The sequence below is a fragment of the Carassius gibelio genome, chromosome B21 (assembly GCF_023724105.1).
Source record: "Carassius gibelio isolate Cgi1373 ecotype wild population from Czech Republic chromosome B21, carGib1.2-hapl.c, whole genome shotgun sequence".
NCBI lineage: Eukaryota > Metazoa > Chordata > Actinopteri > Cypriniformes > Cyprinidae > Carassius > Carassius gibelio.
The window spans coordinates 20,888,678-20,911,075 of record NC_068416.1 but is presented as its reverse complement, the minus strand read 5'-3'; the positions used below and the strand labels follow the sequence as shown (position 1 = coordinate 20,911,075).

General features: G+C 37.7%; 2 protein-coding genes across 13 annotated transcripts in view; both read right to left on the bottom strand.

Moving 5' to 3' along the window:
• LOC127985726 (voltage-dependent N-type calcium channel subunit alpha-1B-like) overlaps window positions 1–11,186 on the bottom strand; it is a 105,250-nt gene extending 94,064 nt beyond the window's left edge. The window contains exons 1-3 of the mRNA XM_052587797.1: window positions 10,917–11,186; window positions 8,224–8,329; window positions 5,243–5,382 (exon numbers count right to left, since the gene is read on the bottom strand). Of these exons, the coding sequence (XP_052443757.1) occupies window positions 5,243–5,382; window positions 8,224–8,329; window positions 10,917–11,170 (500 nt within the window). The 5' untranslated portion in view covers window positions 11,171–11,186. The remainder of the gene's footprint in view (window positions 1–5,242; window positions 5,383–8,223; window positions 8,330–10,916) is intronic.
• Window positions 11,187–15,761: 4,575 nt separating this feature from the next.
• The window catches only part of LOC127985727 (histone-lysine N-methyltransferase EHMT1), a 33,967-nt gene continuing 27,330 nt past the window's right edge, over window positions 15,762–22,398 (bottom strand). For all 12 annotated transcript variants that reach the window (XM_052587803.1, XM_052587807.1, XM_052587802.1 and 9 more), the window contains 8 exons: window positions 21,257–21,424; window positions 20,998–21,142; window positions 20,751–20,828; window positions 20,016–20,131; window positions 19,635–19,721; window positions 19,454–19,532; window positions 17,698–17,873; window positions 15,762–17,544 (listed from right to left, as the gene is read on the bottom strand). In XM_052587803.1, the coding sequence (XP_052443763.1) occupies window positions 17,361–17,544; window positions 17,698–17,873; window positions 19,454–19,532; window positions 19,635–19,721; window positions 20,016–20,131; window positions 20,751–20,828; window positions 20,998–21,142; window positions 21,257–21,424 (1,033 nt within the window). In that variant the 3' untranslated portion in view covers window positions 15,762–17,360. The remainder of the gene's footprint in view (window positions 17,545–17,697; window positions 17,874–19,453; window positions 19,533–19,634; window positions 19,722–20,015; window positions 20,132–20,750; window positions 20,829–20,997; window positions 21,143–21,256; window positions 21,425–22,398) is intronic.

The following is a 22,398-nucleotide window of genomic DNA, read 5'->3' as shown; positions in this document are numbered from 1 at the left end:
GCCCTGTGTAAATTGCTAGAATTTTTTTATGGTGTGCTTCAGACAGATCCCTCAATAAAACATGAACAAATACATGGTGAACTACTGTATTTATTACAGTATTTTTATTATCTAACATGAATTTGACAGTATTATTTATTTTCTTATGCAAAAAAGAACTTCAAATGCAGCCAAAAATCTAACACCGCAAACTAAAAAAGGTATTTAAGTTTTACAATATAACTGTATAAAAAAACTGCAACAAATAAGTCTAGGAATATAAAAAAAGATCTATTAATCAGATAATCTCTAACAAGTAAAAAACAAGTAAAAAACAAGCAACCATCTAGGCATAATTATTATTATTATAGAGATGTATTATTATTACTGTAGGCTACAACAGTAGCTTTATATATTGTCAATTTACTCATGTAAACCAAACATTTATTTTAATGGGCTGCCATGAAGATCTTTGAGTGTCTGTGTTTATGATATGACAGTATTCTCAAATGAAACGGTAAATTCTCATGAAGTGACGGTTTATGCGTTCGTGTCCTCATGACACACAGCAGAGACTACAAAACAGCGAGCTCTCGCGCATCTGTGAGAGTCACCCACAGAGATGTAGATTTTGCGGGAGTAATATTTAAATAGTATTTTGCAGTTTAATATTCACAGACACTAGTATATATTCGGCTACTGTCTGGAGCCCTGCGCTTTGACTTACACGGAAGCGACTGAACGCAGCTGCCGGTACTGAATATACTCGAGAGTCTGTAACTACCGGTACTACAGAGACATACTGCTAACCACTGATCTATAATATAGTAGCGGCTTCACTGTCTTTTGGCAGTTTAGAATGTGATGAGTGATCCAGTCATATATAGATAAGGGCTGCTAACGCGTTTTCATTTCTTCTTCGCTGCTCTAAACAGGGGTTGCTTGTGGCAACACAGCACAACTTCCTGTGTTTTCAATGCATTTTGAGCAGCGAAGAAGAACCGTGCAGCGGTTAGGCAAAGCTTGCGGTCATAACTAGGTCTTTTTTAAGAAAATGGTATCGGATCGGTATATGGGTTCATGTACTCGCCGATGCCGATGCCAGAATTTGTTGTGGTATCGGAGATATTTCCGATACTAGTATCGGAATCGGAACAACTCTATCAAAAACTAAACCAAACTACACTGAAACATGAAACAAAACTAAAACACAAAACAAAAACATGAAACAAAACTAAAACACAAAACAAAAACATGAAACAAAACTAAAACACGAAACAAAACCAAAACACAAAACAGAAACAAAAAAGTAAACAAAAACAATCAAAATCACAACTACAAATGCTCTGCAGTTTATTTCCGCCGGAAGACTACTCTATCTTCATCTTTCTCACTTGTCTGCTTTTCTCGCTTTGTTCCTGCTGGACATTGTACTATTGATCTGAACCTCCGAGTGGGGAGGGGAGGAGATTTATTCTCCTATTAGAGGCTTTTGCTGTGTGATGGCTGTAGATTAAAGGTCTGCTGCTGCCCAGAGCAACACCGTTACACCGACCTATTCATTAAACAACTGAATATTGAGTTAAGTCAGGGTTAGGCTAGCTCAGGCTGACACTTACTGAGAAATAAAGCGGAGAGGAGAGAAAAGGCATGGGCAAACATCACATCCTTTATTCTTCTGATGTGGAAACCACTGCACACACCCATGCACCCATATACATGCACTCTAGTGTCAAATAATTGATAATACTCGATCTGGAAAATCTATAGTGTGCTGTGCTATTATATGATCTCTGTGTATGTCAAATTCACAGAAAGCTCTGAAACACTGTGCTTATTGCAAACCTAATGAAGCAACTCTGTAGTTCAGCATTCTCCATGTCTCAACTCAAAACTGCCTAATGCTCTCCTGAACAATGGACAAGCCTTTTTACAAAACACAAAACATACAAAAGTCTCAAGTTCAAATACCAAAGAAATGTAATTCACTAAGAGCCCGAGCACATTCACAATTGTACGTCAGTTGTAGTGAAATTGACAGACGTGGCCTTTCAATATATCTCTGGCGTCTGCATTTTTCCCATTTGTCCAAACTGGCTCCTTTTTAACTGAGCTCAGGAAATGTCGTTCTTTTTAAAAGCTTCCTACAGTCCCTTACGGTGATGTCCTCTCCATCACTTCTGCCAAGGCAGCATCTCATGAAAATATCATCCAGTGATGACTGTGTAGGAGCTAAACAATCATTTTGTATGAATCTAAAGCACTTTGAGATTTCAGCTTGAGCCAAGATAATAAAGGAATAACCCCCCCCCCCCCCCACCGCCAACATTTTTTAAATAAAAAATATTAATGAACAGATAAAGTACATGCGACCAGAACTATGTGGAAAAACAATGAGACTAAGATGAAAGGATTAAATGACAAAAGTACGGTACTGTTAAAGTGGAAAAAAGGTTCTTTAGATCATTACATGTTCTGCATATTAAAGAAACAGTTCTGAAAGTTCTTTGGGGAAACCAAAATGTTTTTTCTCTTTCTATATGAGTGTACATCTATAATATTTCATTTGTTTTTAGATTATCGGTAGGTCAACAGCATTAGGGCATTTTGTGGCACAAACGCCTACTAACAACAAACAATACAGTGGCTTCCAGCAAAACAAAAAACACTGTCAATGTGAACGTGGCTCCACAGCTAATGGTGCTGGAGCCATTATGATGCATCCATGTAAAAAGGGAGTGAAATTTGCAGTGTCTCGCAGGAATCGGAATCGGAGCAGTGGGCGGCAGACGTGGACGATCACAGTTGAAAAATATAAAAGAACAGAGCATGCCATTGTCTCAAGGCCTAACCGGGTTGCCTCAGGACAGCATGGGCTAGACTGCTGTTGTCGAGGTAACGGTGGCCAATGGTAATAACAGCACAATGTCTGGGGATGGGAATGGCAATGCCATTTAAAATGAATAAACTGTGCAAAAAATTATCTTGTTTTGCTAATCTGCATAAAACAATGACTGTTAGACCAAGAAAAAGTATCTTGTTTATAATGCCTGTGGATATTACAAACATGCCAATAAAGGGTAAGAAGTAGGGCTGCACGCTTAATCAAAATCCTAAATCACAAAGGCTGCAATTTAATAAAATAAATATTTGTGAGAATTAAAAGTGATTTGTATCTAGCTCTATTTTGAAGTAAACGCTGCTCCACACAAACTCCATCTCTGCATCTGCTCTGAGTTTAAGTTGCTTGTGGGAATGCAAGATGTGCCAATCATCTTCCCATACTTCTAATTAGGAGCGCTTATGAACTCTGTTTATGAACTGTGGAACTCTTTCAAAAATGTACTGCATTTTTACTACAACAGCCACAAGAGTTAATTACGGTTTTCTTGCTACTAATAGGAATAGTGTGAAATTTAGTCGTTGAGTCACGGGCTTGAGTCACCACTTTGCTAGAAAGAATGTCTGTGCATGAGCCCTTAGTGGTAATCCTAATTTGGCTAGGGCCCATTCAGCAAATCAGTACTGGACAAACACCTCATAAATATTCATAAGCCAGTCTAATAAGGTTTAAATGCATCTCACAAAACTTCAGATCTCCAACTAAAATCTTGTTCCCCAAAACCCATCTATATCCATTCTATGCTGTCACTCTCTTCTTCCTCTTTTTTTTTTTTTTTAAATGATCACAGTCTGTCATACTCCTCTAACTCCATCCGTTTATAATCCCTGCCCATCTCTGATTTATCTGTCGAGACCATTTTCAGGATGGCCATTATCTGCTCCATAAATCCACAGTTTCAGAAAGTGTAATTGGAAGCTTGACAAACATAAACTGTGTACTGAAATGGACCACAATATAAAGAGCAGGTGTTGGGAGCTCAGACACCTGGAGATAAACAATGCAATTGCACTACAGTTACAAATCTGACAGAAAAAACGGGTCCCTTTTAAAGGGATGGATACCCAAAATGAAATTTGCCATGCATGCAAAAATAAAAATTATAATAATAATAATTGTAACAACACGGAGGTGAGTTATTCACAGACCGAGAGCAGCTTACATATAAAAATGTTGCTACAAGCATTTTTACATAGTGTCAGTCACTGAGTATTACACATGAGAGATTTGAACTGCTAATCGTCTCTGTGAAATTAATTTGCCACATTTAAATGGGTGCCTATCTTACAAGTCTATTACTATTAAGTAGAGACTTGAAACATTTAATTTGCTCTACTTCATCATCTTGGGCAGCACTTAGATAGCAGCTCTGGATCGGTGGTCCAGACAGAAGAAGAGAGATTGTGCCTCAGCAGTGCACTGGCTCATAGCGGTTTCACACAGAGATGCAAGTTAAACATTTCCCTCTCGCCTCCTGAAGCACCTAGAAACACTGAACAATGAATATTTTACCACTTGAAAACTGAATGATAAGTGAGCAAGTAAAACTGAGCAACTTTTTCTTGCTGCATTTAATCACAAAAATCCCCTGATACAGCACAAATAATGCACAGAAATGTAAACTGATGCATTTAGAAATTTTTATTATATGCATTATTACTTGCACCTTACTCTTAAAACTTAGCACTGTGTGCCCAGTGATATTAGCATTGAGCTCTTACCAAAACAGAAATTAGGTAACAACCAAATCTGCACAAGACCCATAATTGAATTCCGTATTACTTTCAATAATATAACCAGTGGTAATTATGTGGGGCATTCACTAAAAAAAGCCTTCAGTCCATTACAAAACTTAAATAAGAAAATGGCAAATATGAACCCAAGATGACACTACCGTTCAATAGTTTAATATAAGATTTTTGCCAACTGAAGCCCGAACAAGAAGAGTGTTTGTTTCACATTTTGAATGAAGGTGAAATTGTGGCCCTATTCCCGAGTCCCGACAGGTTTTGGGAAAAGTTAAATTCACACGTCATAACCAAACGTTATGTGATTGGCTTATGGGTAACCAATGATTTTAAACTTCAGACAAGCATGGCATGTCACAAACATCATTTGAAAAAGGAATCCTGCACAAATAGTGCTAAAGAGCTCTAAAACCTAAAAACTTTTTTTTTTAAGAGTACAAGATTGGCCAGAGTGCAATGTTTACACAGATATAGAAGGGGACCAGACTAACACACTTTGTAACAGACACTGTCACAAAGACACAAATCCGATCGCTTATTTTCCTGAAGACATAGAACACACACATATACATCCATTTTGAAACTGTTTCTCCCTGCTCAGCTGTGGACTCACCCTGTCAGAACGACCACAAAGTCCATTACGTTCCAGCCATTGCGTAGGTAAGAGCCTTTGTGAAACACAAAGCCCAAGGCGATGATCTTAATGCCGGCCTCGAAACAGAATATTCCGATAAAGTAGGGCTCTGTGTCGTCCTGCAGGAAGAGAGAGCAAAAAGAAAGATAACTTGTTTTTGTGCTTTTGAAAGAAGAGAGTGCCTATTGATGCATAGAAGAAAGATAGTAAGCAGAATAGCGAATATAGGTTGAAGCTTTTCGCTTTTTCGCACAACACACATAGAATAGGGCAAGATGCATGGATTTGCGTTGTGTTGAGGAAGGCAGGGATCTGACATGATGTAAAAATCACATTCTATGGGATTGAAAATATGTTATAATTAAACAGACTATCATTATATTACTGTATATATTTTCCCCTCAATATAAAATATGTACAAATTTTCAGATCATGCTAGTACCAGAACATTGCATCTCGCAGGAAGTCTCAAAATTCTGAAACCTCGTGAAACTGGAAAAAAAAGACCAAGTATGTGTCATGGAATCTGTTAGATGAATGTACTTAAACAGATTCAGTCCTGGCTACAGCGTGTCACATTTGCTTTTGAACTCATTCCCATTAATGTCACCAGAGCCCTACGGCTCTACAGGCACTTACACCGGACTAACCTCTCCAGTGCTCTGCTCTCAGAAATCCCTCCCACTTTATGAGTGCGATTATCAACCCCACTTGCAAATAAGTCTTCTTATAGCCCTTTTTTGATGGAAACCTTGCCCTAGCAATAGAATTCTTCAATAACAACAGCATGATGCCGTTTTATGATTATAGCTTGGTACAGCAAGGAAAACGCTGCAGTGTTAAAGCTCTCTACTATCTGTAAAAAATAACTGTGCCTTTAGTAATGCATTACATAATTTTTCATTATCAAACACAAAACTAATTAAACAAACAAAACCTAAATTTGTGTCGAACACTCCCTTAAGGTGCCCAAAGTGAAATCATACTCTATTGGTGTAAATTTTCTCAATAATAGTCTAATTATCGCTTTGGTGCTAGACAGCACCTGTCGTGTTGTCTCTATGAAATCACTTGGCATGTGCGGCTGTGCGTAACGGATGATTTATGGGAGCGGAGAAATGAGAGAGCGCGGCGGCAGACAGCATATTTCAATCTATTATGTATAGATCCATAGAGTTTATTCATAATGAACATCCTGTCTGTAGTGTTTGGGTATCGGGGGGGGGGGGGGGAGTTTAGCTCTGCAACGGTTAGGGAATTGGTTGCGTCACAGTGCTAACCAGACAGGCTGTTGATGAATTTGACAGGTTGAGGTTGAACCCTTGCTACAGGGAACAATGAAAACTGCAATAGCTCTTCAGCTAAGGACTGTCTCTGTCTCAAATCACACATAGGACCTTAAAGGAACAGTTAATTCCAGTATGAATATTCTGTCCTTATTTATTCACCCTTGTAATGTCATTTCAAACCCATATAACTTCCTCACAAATGTGTAAAAATAGCCATGCTGCTCTTTTCCACAGAATTGTTGTGGAAAAACACCTAGAAAGCAGTTATTCATATGCTTAGTGGCCTATATTCTTATGTAATATATTTTATGGGAAGAACAGACCAAATTTAAGTGAGAATCATCCCCTTCGTAAAAGCTCTCCAATGCACATATAGATTTTTTTTTATATTCCAAACACGTGCATGTATACATATTTGTATATGAATTTAATTAATACTTTGATTTAGAAAGGATGCATTGAACTCATTCAAAGTAAATACTTTTATACTGATTTCATAATAAATTTGTATTTATAATAAATGTAGTTTCCCAAAAATATCAAGCAGCACAACCATTTTTAAGTTTGATAATAATAAATGTTTCAAATAAGCATTATTTATTTAGTTAGTTCGAAGGTGAAGGGTGGTCAGCGCCAATAGCCGCTCTATATATAACGTCATTGCACTTTGGGCGTCCCGAGTTCAAGTCCCAGCTCAAGAACCTTTCCTGATCCCAACCCCCTCTCTATCCCAATTTGCTTACTGTGAAATGACTGGCCTATTATAATAAAGCAAAAATGGCAAAAATAACATCTTTAAAAAAAGGTGAAGGTTGAAATAAAATTGACAGAAAAAAAAAATTTATCATGAAAAAGCACATCATAAACACACATTTTGTGTTCCATAACCCATAAACCCTGCAAAAGTTGCCTTTTTAGCATCTGGGAGTTGTTTTCGAGAGGACCCCATTGACCTTATAGGCTCATGCTGTTTTCCTTTCTGTGATTGCAGTGCTCCTCCTAGGAATGTGGAATCCGACATCACCGCCTGCATATTCAGCTTCACAAAGAGACTATTACAGCCTTAAGCCGCCAACATGTCCGGTTCCTAGTTTAATTGTGCAACAGCACACTTTGAAGCTGCTTCCTTATTTCATTTTGACTCAACAGCCACAACTACAATTGCAAGTAGGGGAATAAGAGCAAGACAGTGGATCAAAGCTTGCTCTGCATGGGTTAAGGTCGGATCATGGAGAAGCAGCGTTATGCACACATTCGTCAATGGTTCCCAGCAGGCAGGGTTTTAATGAGACAGAGACGTGGCTCCTGTGTGGAGTGCTTGGGTGGTTCTCAGTGGCCCTGGATGGGAGCTCTGAGAGTGGGATAACAGCCTCCGCTCCAACGGGCTCACTGATCACCCACGCCAACCAGTGCAAGACCACTAAAATGATCAATCAATATACTCCAGCGGGGATGTCGGGTGTGTGGGTGGAAAGAAAAGCAAGCCAAATACACAGTTATCTCTCACTTGCTCTGCTTTTCTAGAATGCATTGTCATTGCTGTTTTTCTCTCCTGAGAGATATGGTTGCAGTCTTATTCAGTAAAAAATTAATAATCTGATATGTGATAGACATGTGAAACCTTAATAATCAAGAGTGAATGACGAGAAAACAGAGAATTCTGATGCTCACCAGGCGTTCAGACATGGGCGTCTTGTCCATGGCGGGGAGATGCTGTTCAAGGGCCAGTACAATGCAGTTGGCGATGATGGTAGTGAGGATCAGGTACTCAAATGGAGTGGAAGAGTCAAGGAAAACACCAGAATAAAAATAAAACCAAGAAACATAAATTCAAAAAATATTCAGAAGAGGAAGACCAAAATAGGAGCATTGTATATCAATAGGCCACTGTAAATTTGACAGGAATTGTGCCAATATAAGAAAATGGCTTAAAGGGACAGAGAACCAAAAATGATCATTATACATCCTGATGTCATTCCAAATGTTTTTATATCATGCAATGAAAGTATGGTTTCGACGAACAACAATTGCAAAGAATAAACGCTTAATCTGAATATGCCTACTTCTAGAATATCAAAAAAACAGAATGCGAAAAAAACTAATATGTCCAAACCAATAGCATTCATTCTAGGCAAAGTGCTCACAGATGACCCACTTTCCCCTGAGATCCTGAAGTGCACATTCAGTGGACACTTCACTAATCCATGAGGTCAAGGCAGTGGATTTGTGTAGGTCAGGTAACAGTAACAACATGGTGGATTTTTTTTATACTATATATACTACACTACTATACTAAAATATAAATTTTTAACAGACGCAAAGTAAGTTACAAACCAAACTAAACAGATTTTGTACACAACCTGTGTTCTAAAATAGTCTCATAATATCAAACATGACATCCTCCAACAGGATGTAATCATATTCTAAATCTATAAAAGCTGTGTCTGTGTCCATCATATATTTTGTGACTTTCTGCAAAATCTGTGAACTCTGATTGCCCAAAATCAGCAAAAAAGCTTCAACTTTCAGCAACTAGTGTCGACCCATCCAGACTGCAAATAAAATAAAATCAATACAAAGTCATATGAAAGTCAAAGTCAAAGTATAATTTTAAAAGTATTCCTCAGGAATAACTACTTGTGAGTTTCCACCACAAGGAACAAAGGATTGTGTCATGTAAACACTCAATCACTAAATCATTAGGAGATGAGGACAAAACAACCCCAGCAGAGCCCAACCTACACACCCCCAAGCTTAATCAAACAACTGAGATTCAACTTTGTGTCCTTGGTATTCCTAGACGACCTTGTTTAAACCAACTAGCAGTAATGCTGAATGCATTTACACCACCTCGCTCTATGCTGGAAATGACATGCAGAGGTCTGCGCATAAAAGCGAGACATGCTTTCGATACTGGAACATTGCAGTGCAGAGATCATGACTACCCATTAGACTGGCATGATGCTTTCTCTCTCAGCACAGACATTTGTGCAACCTTATTGCATCTGTGAAATATTTGTGTAAGCCCACCAGTATTGTCATTATTAAAATCTTTTTCATCATTTTTAAAGGAAACACTGAAAGGCTGCTAACATCTTTATGGATGGTCAGCCATTATAGTGCATTCTTAGGATAGGATCCATTTTTCCAATTCATTTTCTTTGCCTGTTGCCTACAGCTATAGGTCTTTATGGAATCGCCATTCATGGAGGCAACGGATTGGAAAGGAAAGGTCCAATGGCTGCTTCAATCACGTTCTTGTCACCCCCTAGAGGGATCTCCACATGTTATAGAAACATAATTCTATGAATGCCTGAAATGCATAAAGAAGCATTTAAATGGGCAACAAACTAGATGAGGTTATCAAAATAAAGGCAGGATATCTGACTTCACAGTGCTTTAAAATTGGTAACTGAAACATCACTGGTGAGATTTCAGGACCCTGGATAGCGCTACAGCTTTTCACAACCATTGTATAATAACATGAAAAATTACCTGGGTTCATACATTAGTTTATTAAAGAACCATATGCTAATAACCAATTTCTTTTTTGCAGAAAAATTATGATGACTACTACTCCACTAGTAAAAGTAGGCTTATATTAGATAGTAGCTTACTGAAGGCAACTGTTTTACATTTCCATTACTGTTACCGCCAAAACATTTCGAAACCAACGCAACCGTTAGTTTTTTCTCGTTTATAGTGACAATAACAGAAAAATACAACACACGATCTGAAAATGCTTGTCAGTCTTAGTAAACTTACAACCGCTCTGAAACACAGTGGTGAATCTTCATCGTTTGACGTTTTAACCGGTTAGATACTGAAACTAAGCAGCGCGTGAAAGTTTATGCGACTAAACCAAACACATGAATATTCAATAAGGAAGCGCAGTGCCAATTTTTAATTGGTTGTCTGTTGCTTATCAATTAGCCGTGATGTCCTTACTCCTCGTTTCACAGTGTACGATACATTTGGTGGTGCCAAACCCCTTTTGAAACGTTCCTTACCCGATGATTAAAACTAGTCTGTAAGCCAGGTTTAAACACACACCTTAGCCAGGTGCAGTATGAAAAGCCCTATCGAGTGCTTGACTTTCCCACATTTGAATTAGAAAATAAAAGGGCTGATCAGCCAACACCCCGACACGACAACCAGCTGCCAAATGCCTTAAAGTGCGTGAACACGTGAAAACAAAAGGCATTTCAAAAGGCGTGTCAATCAAAATTTCAGCACGCAACAGTTCATTTGACATTGGTAGATCTAAAAGCGTGTATTTACATGCTTTCTAAATAAAAATGATTTCATATGTAGAAGTGGAGATGCTATATCCATTTTGCATACATCTGGAAGATTAAGGATATGGCCATTCGGTTATTCTTTTGGCGTATTTCCTGAAGACATTGTCCTCACTGAAGATGAACAAAGAGCGGTTGACAGTGAAGCAGTTCTGTTTGGTTTGTTTAGGATTATATAAAGCCATTGTCCTGGCTCTCTGAGCCATCGACTGTTTGTACATTCTTTGACCGCCCGAGGGACCTCCTGCCCGGGCTCCCCCTCTCCCGGCGCCCGCTGGACCTCCATAGCGGGTGGACAGATCGTCTCCAAAGCGAGCCATCCTAGAAATGCAGATATCCAACAGGTAAAATCCAGACTGGCATTAAACAGGAGATGAAGAGTGCACATTACAGTACCGACATCTGTTATCACTTAGAGTCCCCATCAGTCTACGTGAAGTGAAATAAAAATATAAAAGTCCCTTTTAACCAGCTCCCCGTGCGCCCTCACCTTACTCCATTTGCACAAAATAGAAACTTGTCATAGAAATGTCATTCCCATTGAATGCATTTCAAACAAAGGAAAATGTGTAACCATTCAATTCGTGCCACATTCGTCCAACAACACAACCTGATCCAGCTGACAGGTCACGAAACCAAAATGTGCACCATCACTTACGCGTCATGCTATACAGAAAAAGCGAGTTGATGGAATCAAAAGCGCAAATAAATTTATTCCATATGCACGCGCAAATGTTTGTTCTGTTTAGCAATGATTTGCTTTCCGCTTCCACACAACATTTGCACTTGGAGACGCGCACGGTACGAATGGTGCCAAACGAGTGGACGCTGGTGTGCGAGAGCCTCTCACACGTGACGCAAACGGCCCTATAGACAGGACCACCTGCTGGAAAGCGCGTGAGGGGGAGGGTGTCTTAATTGATCATCAATGAATTATATTTATTTAATACGGTGTGTCTTATTGTTTGAATAACATCCATTAAACTAAAATTCACAAAGCAAAAGCTCTTCGTTTTTATTAAATTTGAATCATAAAATATTGTTGAATTGTTGATAATAGCACGTACAAATCTACAATCAGTGGCATCATTACATTTAAGCATAAGCGAACCGTTGGTTGCCTCTTGTTGTCAGTCAGTAAATGATGAAGCTGCATTGTGTGCCTTTATTTAATTATTGTTATGCATAATATTATCATCGGTCGCATATACACATTTTCATAGTTTTAATGGTTAAGGGGGAAAACGAATAAGACATATTCAAGATAAGCAAATGTGTTATTAATCACAACCACAAGGTCACATTTTGAAATATGTTCCTTGTGTCTTAAATCATGTTGTATCATATCATTATGTAATAACAAATTATGTATTTATATATTATTATATATTACATACCAATTTTTTTTCTTTTCTTTTTTTTTTACATTTTACATTCATTAACACTCACAGAAACTACACTAATTTAGCTGATCTTTATGTTTGGTTTCCACATAGGCAAAACGTGACTCCACCCAGGGCATCTCCACCTCTCCAAAGAAGGAAAGATTCTTGAAAGAAATGTATCCAGCATGCCCAGATGTAAAGCTCAAGGCATTACAGTCAGTAAGTGTGAAGGATTTTCTGTGTGCATGCAGCCAGTCCAGACCCAGAGGCACAAAATCTCATGACAGACTCCAGGCTGTTGAGCTAATCTCTGGATGTGTGGCATACCAGAGCTCCATCCTACAACACCCTAGAGCACTGCAGTGCAAAGGATTCAAGACATGCACACACACGTTACCAAGTGGAAGATACTGCACAAAGGAAATCAGTTTTCAATCGCAGGACTGTTTTTGGATCTCTGTATCTTTCAAGTTTTTTTTTTCCATTGACAAGATAACATCAGCATTGTGATTTTTTCCATTTTACACTACACTGCTCCCAAAAATTATTTGGACACTTTATCCATATTTTAAGGTTTATAAATATTCCATTGCATTAACTGTCAAATGAATTCACTCATATATAATATATATATATATATATATATATATATATATATATATATATATATATATATATATATATATATATAAACACACACACCAAAGTTATGCTCACCACAGTTGCATGTATTTGATCCAAATAAAGTAAAAGCATTAATGTTGTGTAATATATTTTTATATGAATTTTCAGCAGCCATTACTCCAGTTTTTATTGTCACATGATCCTTCAGAAATAATGCTGATTTGATTCCTATGAATTTTATTTTATTATTATTATTATCAATGTTGAAAACAGTTGAGCTGCTTAATATTTTTGTGGACACCGTGACACTACCTTTCAGGTGTTTGAGGTAAATACGATTTGGGGAGGGGGTTATTCAGCAAGGATATCGACTTTTTTTCATTTTACAAAATAATTTCATTTCTAATAAATCTGGTTGATTTGACATTTTATCCAAATAAAACAAATACATAAATAAATGACTGTTCCCACAAAAATATTGAGCAGCAAAAACTTTCTTGCACATTGATAATAATAATTACTATTAATAATTAAACAAGTAGTAATAAGCAATAATAATTGAGCATCAGTTCAGCATATTACAGTATATTAAAAGCAATTTCGTCCCCTTGGAATTATAAGGTTCTATCTGACATTTTTGTCAAAATTGAGTTATTCACATATTCTTATTCTGTGACAATTTATTTACGTTATGTGATGTTTTATTTTAAGTTGTGTACATTGTGGGATTTTTTATTGAAAAAACAGTTCTATCTACAGAATAGAATAGTTCTATCTACAGAAGTCTATGGAACACAAAAACTTTAAAGCTCAATATCTCAAAACTACTCAGAACGCAGATAGAACCTTATAATTCCAAGGGGACGATTTACAAATGAATAAAATGTTAGTCCTATAAAAAAAAAATAATAATAAAAAAAAAAAAAAAAAAAAAAATCTGATTACATGGTTCAATATTTTATCTTGCATAAATCAGTTAATGTGTCCAAATACTTTCTAAGGCCACTGTGCAGTTTACATATATTTCTCCTGTTGAAACTTTAGGCCCCCTAGTGGCTAGTATAATGAACTAAAAGTGATAAATGTAAATTTTTCTGTGTAAAGTACTCACTATTGACCTTTAACAGCATTGAGCTTTAGCTTTACAGCAGACCGTGATAAAGTAGTTAATAACCTTTAGTGTGGGTTACATTACAAATGACTTCTGTTCCCTGCTGCTCACCTCTCCTCCCATGGTGCTACTTGCTCTTGACACATTTCATGGGCGCTGATGATATCGGTGTTCCTCAGGTCTCTGGGCCTCACCAGCTCTACCACGGTCTCAAATTTGCTACATTCTGCAGTGTTCTGGTCATCTCCGGCTGCTTGACTCTCTTTGCTGGATAGTTCTGTAAAAGCGGCTCTTCTGTTCCTCCGATTGTCAGGTGGCTCAGAAGACTGAGCCCAGGAACTGAACTCTGTGCCCAGAGTTAACATCCGCCATGTTCCAAGTGTGGCCAGTCGGGCGGCTTGATTTTTGAAATGAGATATGATAAACAGACTGACACATTATAAGGAAATTAAAGGAGGGAGACAAGTGCATGCTTGGTATAGGGCCAGTTTTAAAGGAGTTGTATTGGACCCGTATTGTACATTCTATTTTATATAATTCTTACTAGTGTAACAACTCTTACAAAACGAATGTTTAGGATCTATAAGCACTTCTGTATTGTGAGTTTTCATAAATACTTGTTACTATTAAGAAAAAATAAATCTTATTACCATAATGCAAATAAATAAATATATAGATAAACAAAATAAATATTTAAATACAACTTTTTATTAATAATACGCTGCTGTTTATATTTATACATTGATTTAAATACAAAAATGTATTTTTTTGCATTGTATTATCATTGTGTACTGTAATTCTTTAGTAATAAAAATTGTTATTAATAACCTTAAGAATAATAGGAATGAAAAGGATTAATGATTTTTACATGTCCTTATTATTGTTATCAAAATAAATATCACCAAGCAAAAAAAATGTTGTTATTGTTTTTGGAATTTGAGGTGAGCCTGTTCTGCCACGGGATGAAAATTTGCATAATTCAGACTTTTCTTCTCATAATTATGAGGTTACATCTCACAATTGAGAATGTTTTTTCTCCTAAATCGTACAATTTAGGCTGGAATGAACTTTTTTTTTTTTTTTTTTTTACATTTTGTTTCCCGTTGTGGACATGTTTTTGTGAGATTCGCCCACAAAAAGACATTTAACCTCAGCTCATCATTTAATGTCACTAAACCTAAATGCCACTAAAACAAGTTATTTACATAATCTTCATCTATCATTAAAATAAGTGAAGGGTTCACTGTGAGGGATGAATAACAATCCACAACCCAGTTAATGACACAGCAACCTCGAAAGACTAACCCAATGAACATCCTACCATAGATGACAGCTGATTTCCTCTCCTTCCAGTCAGAGCTACGCCGTGCTGATCTCATCATGGCCCGGTCTACTTGTTAACCTACTTGTCACGATCAGGTTTCTCAGCCGTAACACAGTGTATCCACAGTGCGTGATCCTCATACTTGTGCTGACCACTGGAATAGTGAGACATACTCAGGTTTTAAAGTTTGCAGCAGTGGAATGCGGAAAGGCGGTTTCCTGTCTCATTAGTTAAAAGCCTTACCGTCAAGTCAGAAAGCCTCAATCATCAGCTCCCAGTTCATTTGATCAATTAAAACCAAGAAACTCAAATAATCAGGAAGTTTATAAAACAAAACAAAAGCACACTTCTTTATAAATAATCAAAAGACTTCCTGCTTTGCTTCCAAAAACTCCTTTGGTCTCATTTGTGGCCACACGGGTTTAAAGTGACTTGTCTCCTTCCTTAAAAAAAAGTGTTATGCGATGAACAGCAGAGATCGTTTATTTCAGATTTGCATCGTTATTTTTGCATAATAGTGACAGAGATGTTTCTCTTTTATTAGTAGTAAATTTATTGAAAAAGAAAAACACAACCAGTAAGATTGTGCATCATGTTTCACGGTCCAGAAATATGTTACAGTTTTCTTCCCCTCCTCGGTTTGCAGTGTTTTGTATCTCTATGTCTGGATTTGCACAAAGGACATGACTACACTATCAACGCTTAAAAAGACTGTAATAGTTTCACTAACGACATGAACTTATGGGACAAAACTGATACAGGCTAATTTTGTCAAACTACAGCTTAGAGGCCAAATAAAAAAATACAGATGAAAAAGAAAAAAAAAAAGAAACACTTGCTTCTTCATCGTATTTTACAACTTGTATTCACTTAGTGAGTAATAAAAAAATAAACATAACAAAAACCCTTTTCAGCACCATTTGCGTTTTCCTATACCCAACCGCATTTCATTCGTTCCAGTCCTATTCCTAGAGCACGTGTCTCGAAAGCATGCTGAAAGGTTCCATCATTGTGACCGAAAGTACATACAGAGATATTTTACAGTTTTCATTTGCATTGATGGGGGTGCAAGTAATATGCATTTATCAACAGCTGTGTCAATCCAGGCCTGTAACATGCAGGAAATAACCCATAGGGCTTGTTTTGAGACTCGTCCAGGATTCATTTGCACTTCTAATGGTGAATCGCCATTAAAACGCATTTATACTCTGGGCTGAATATATAGGCCAAAAATGTCCTGTTCAGAGGCCTTTTCATGATTTTGGTAGCACTGACGTGACGTCCTGCGTCTGTGAACCAATCAGAGGACACGCGCGACGGGCGCTAATGACGAACTCGTCTCAAGTTAATACAGCTGAAGGACTGAGAAAAGGCTACTAAAAAAAAAGGGAGGTTGGTCTTTGAATACCTTTACAAAATTTTCTCCATATTCCGTGATGTTCCAAAAACTAAAATCAGAAGTACAGTAAAACGAACGGATGCATAAATGAACATTATTTGAAACTCATTTGGGATTTGGGAATCGATCATTCAGTTTTTGCTGACCTTGACTGGGTAACGTAAAACTTTGAAGAATAAAGTTCATGAAGGATGACAAGAAATGACGCAGAAGTTCGAGTCGGGCAGGAGAACACTGTGCGACAAGAATAAGGTCGTTTTCAAAAGAAACCTGTTGCAAAATCCATTCATTGGTTCAAACTGGTTCATTCTCACAATAATAAAAAAAAAACTCCATTTTGAGCTCTTTTGATGATGTCAGACAAGAACGTGGTCCAAAGGGGCTGTCTGATAATAAAAAACCTATACAAAATGTGCATACCAAACACCTGAAAAACCAGTCCAGTTGTGCACCTCTCGCCTTCAAGACTTTAAACCCTTAAACTGCTTCAACCAATCAGGCTTTCAGACCACCAGAGCTAAACATGGCACTGAGGGTGTAGCATCAAGTGGCCCGTGTTGGTAACCGGAGCTGATTAGAGATGGCAGAGGTGCGCCTGTGCTGGTGATGGGAGGTGACAGGCTGGTAGAAGAAGGAGAACCGGATGTTTTACGCTAGAAAGATGGGTTTAGCTGGGGCTGGAGGGGGTGGATGAGCTGGTATCGGGCAGGACGCTGGGATGCTGGTCTCCTGGAGTACTGTCTGCCTGTGTCTGTGCGATGGTGGCGGCTGAGTGCTTGCATTTGGACGAGCCACACTGGCAGCTAAACAGCTTCCCTTTTACATCCCAGAAGTGATCACCGTAATCAAACCTGAGAAGGGGAGAGGAATTCTAAATTTCGGTTCTAATAAAAAAGAAATGAGCATCAATGAATGCTTTCATAAAGTTCATGACGGGAAGCTAACATATGGAGTCAATCTAAATTGAGAATTAGCAAGTAGATGGATATTAATGTGAATCAGACCCAAGTTCGTCTCCGGCACTGATGTTCTTGCAGGCGAAGAACGCGATGTGAGGAAATCTGAGGTCCTGGTGAGAGGTGAACACTCGACAGGGGAATAGATTCGGCTCACAGTGATGGTTTATGAAGCGGCTGATGTTGCCGTAGAAACGTGCATCTACGCAGTACATATCACCCATCTGCAACAGCAACAACAGAAAATACATTTGTAGAGTGATGCCAGACTGGAGAAAATGGGATGTGAAATTTTATTCAGCAATAAATATGTACAGAAAAACAATTATATATAATATTTTTGGTAAAATTGGACTAAAGGATATATATATATATATATATATATATATATATATATATATATCTAAAGGATATATATATATATATATATTAGGGGTGTAACGGTTCACAAAATTCACGTTTCGGTTCGATACGATACACTGATGTCACGGTTCGGTTCGGTTCGGTTCGATACGTTTTAGATACAGCAAAATGTAAAAACATCTCAACTTTTCAGAATGCCGCAAGCGCACCGCGGGTCATGTGACAAGAACCAACCAATCAGCTTCATCCTTTCCCGTAACAACGTTGAGAGCTCAGCCAAGATGAAGGAACAGCTGATCATAGTTGTATATGGATTGCAATTTTGAAATAAATTCAGTAGCAGAGCTACTGCAAGCGATTTTTAGAGCTGCAAATCCATTTATCCTTCGCTGAAATTTCCGCGTCTCATGGAGAGAGCACGTCATTGTTGCTTAGCAAAGACAGACGCCTCATGAGCGCTTCTGCCCGAGCGCTTTGGAAAGGAGGAGAAAGACGCGCTTAGCGTTTTCCATGCGTTTTTAGGCACGATATGTGAACGGCCCCTAAGGCGCTCGCTCACTCAGCACGCGCTGAAGGCTCGTTGCAAAATGTCTAATGCATTTAACAGACCAGAAATATAAGATCCTAAAATAACCAACAGGTCTGGTGTTTGGGTTGGATTCCCTGTAAGCTATAGTGTCTAAATGCTGCAGGGATAGTTTGCTGCGTGCATGTTTCTCCTTTTTTTCGTCTTTTCCCAGATAGTACTGACGCATATATCCCAGATATTCCCGCTGTTTTTTTTTTTTTTTTTTTTTGTAATCCCGCTGGTGTACCCTGTCATGTTGCAGATGCGACATACCGTTGTTTATTTATCCACCACTCTCTTGCCATCACCATTATAGCTTAAAGGGAAGCCAAAGTGCACCCAAACACCAGACCTGTTGGTTATTGGAGGATCTTCTCATTTCTAGTCTGTTAAACGCATTGGCTATTTTGCAACGAGCCTTCAGCGCGTACTGAGTGAGCGAGGGCCTGCTGAGTAGCCTAACATAAACATATAAGATGGTGTTTTTTTCTTCTTCGGGAGTGTCAGGGGCGTTGCCTGTTACGTTGTTTGGGTTATTGGGCTACCTTGTTGAACGCATATCATTATATTTCTTTCTCTCTCTTTTTTTTTTTTTCAAATATAATTAATTACTCCAACGAACCGTTCGGTATACATAATGCGTACCGCGTACCGAACCGAAAGCGTCGTACCGAACGGTTCAATACGAATACGCGTATCGTTACACCCCTAATATATATATATATATATATATATATATATATATATATATATATATATATATATATATATAGGTGAAATTTGCTTGCAGGCATGCAGATAATCCACTACTGACGGGAGCAGAGAGGAGAGGTAATGTGATTTTGAAGGGGAGTCATCCTAAGATGGCGATACCTTACTGTCCAGACTGAAAAGATAGGAGTCATTCTCTCTGACATCTGCTTCGGCGTCAGAGATGATCTCACCCACGTATCTGTTGGAATGAAATGAGACATTAGGGTACAAACACTAAGCACATGACCATATCCATACATACACACTTAAACAAACATCACTTGTAACATAAGAAACTCACTCGCAAACAAATGTTCCTTGCGGGATATCCTGTAATGTCTTGACACCCCATCCCATCATCTGCGTCCTGAACAACTGCAGTCTTATCCTAAGAAATCATTTAAGAGGATCCCACTCAATCCAGATCATATACAGTACTACAATAGAACAACAAGTATATCTGAATACTAAAGGGTTGGTCAGACTGCTTTTTTCACATTTTATTTTGTATTATTTTTGGAGTGCACATTTCCTGTTTGAATTATTATATTTTTACTGCAATATTCCAAAATTTTTAGTAAAATAAACTTTTCAATATATTTTGTGTTCATAACAATTAATCGCATCCAAAATAAACATTTTTGTTTACATAATATAAGAGTGTACTGTGTAAGTGAGGTACCTCAGTCCGTTCTGTACCACACGGTTCTTGCAGGTTCTGCAGCAGGAGCAGGCATGGTTGCACTCAAATATAAGAGGTGGCTCCTCATTACAGAACTCAGGCAGCAGACGGCTCTCCTGATGCCACAAACACAAAGCATTTGAACTCCAATACTAAAAAGCACATTTCAACAAAAATGTAACGATCTTAAAAAAAAAAAATGTCTGTATTGCTCTGCATTCATAAGTTTCCACGATGATGCTAGATTATTTTGAGTGGTTCTCATGCCACTGTTATGCAGTTTCTACTGTGTTCTGGGTGGTTTCTACATAGCTACATTACTAGCCTTAAACAAAAGAGTCTTTATGATATTATGTATTCATAGATAATGCTCAGGTCGCCTATTATTTATCAGTTTTATTGCTTAGACAAAGATATCAATATTATGGTAAGGCAGTTTATTACTTAAAATACAATTAACAAACGCCTACCTCTAAGTGTGGGTTTTAGTAATAGTGATATTTGATTTAGCGACACTAATAATTTTGCCTAGACCATCTCACACGGTCTTGTACTTAGCTTATTCCTCCTCTAGGTGGAGATGTTTGGCAAATCAAATTATATAACAACAGGTTAGGGCTAGTAATTCATATAACTATGCTTCAGAATCACCAGTACATTCTGAATTTACACATAACATCTCTAGCAGCTTAGTTATTAGATCCTAAAAATGGAAGTGTTCAGAAATGGACTTACTTTATCATACCAGCATCGCAGGCTGAGTTGGCCACACATGCAGCTAGCTGAGGAGCAATCATCTTTACAGACGCAGTACTGTGGAATGAAATAACACCATTATACATCATCTTCCTAAGTTTGGAGGTATATATCACTTATTCAAAGTTTAGCTAACCAGCCAACGCTTATTTGTCTACACTGCCAAAACAATTAATCAATGAGATTTGAAAAGTGTTACAATAAAAGTATTCTTTAGCTTATTTACCTGCAAGTGGGTGATATTTTTGTCAATGTTCATGGGGGACGTCACACAGCTATCGGGGACGTATTTGTAGTTGTCAGGACAGGGTTCGCTATCCACTGCATTCACACACGGGATGGGGACTTTCTCGTAGCCTCTGGCGATGTCCCTAAACACGGTTACACAGTAATTTATAGAATAATTTAGGTCTTAGTTCTGGGGTCGATAAACAGTTCAATACTGTGATCTGGAGGATGGTGAGATATGAATTAAGTGGATCTACCTGTTGAGAAGCTTCTCTACTGTGCCAGTCTGGTTGCTGTTAGCTTCTCTCTGCTTTTTGCTGGCTTGAAGTGCGTTCCAAACCTTCGAGTTCTGGCTGCAGCAATCCATGGGGGTCTCTCCTTCTTTGTTCTCGAAGCTTATGTCAGCACCCCGCGACAGAAACAAGCTATAAAAAATGCATTCTTGAAGGTTAGGACAAACAACTATTTTTATTATTACTACTACTACTACTACTTAGGGGTGAGCAATATGATAAAAAAAAGTGTAATTTTATTTTACAGTAATGATATATATGACAAAAAAATAATTTATACTACATAATATTGATTATATAAAGTAATCAAATGTATAAAAAGCTGCATATTTTTCACTGTAGATTAAATACATATTTCTTCATATTAAAGTGATTTATTCAAAAGTACTGAAAGATTTTATATCTTTTGTTGTTTGATTAACATGGATGACAGAAATATTAGACTGCTGTCACTTTAAGAGCAGTCTAATACTGTTACACGTTTTCTTTCTCAGCTGTTCGCTTTCACTTAAGAGGGTTAGTTCACCCAAAAATGAAAATAAGCCTGTGTTTTATTCACCCTCAAGCCATCCTAGTTATATATATAAATTACTTTTTTCAGACGAATGCAATCTTTTGCTTCTGTAAACGAAATCATGAGACTAGCATATCTCAGAGGTGTGTGCGCGATGTATTCATCCTACATCATCCGCCAGAACGGCTTCCACATACAACAGTCAACAGAAGTAAGAGAAACGTTTTTATTATGTTTGAAATATGGATATTTTTCTTACAAAAACGCATGGAATTGCTACAAGAGGCCTTTATTCATGCCCCGGAGCTGTGTGAGGCACATTTGATTATGGATGCACGTATTACCATGTTTTAGACCGTTAAAGACAAACACCTACCCACTGCAATAATAACACTTGGAATAGCCAGGATTTTTTTATTTTTATTTATAACTCAGATTGGATTCGTCTGAACGATAAAAGTCATATACACATATGATGCCTTGAGGATGAGTAAAAAAACTGCCAAATTATAATTTGACCTAATTTGACCATTTACTGCGCCCACCCCTACTACAATAACTACTAAGACAAGAACAACAACAACATGTGAAC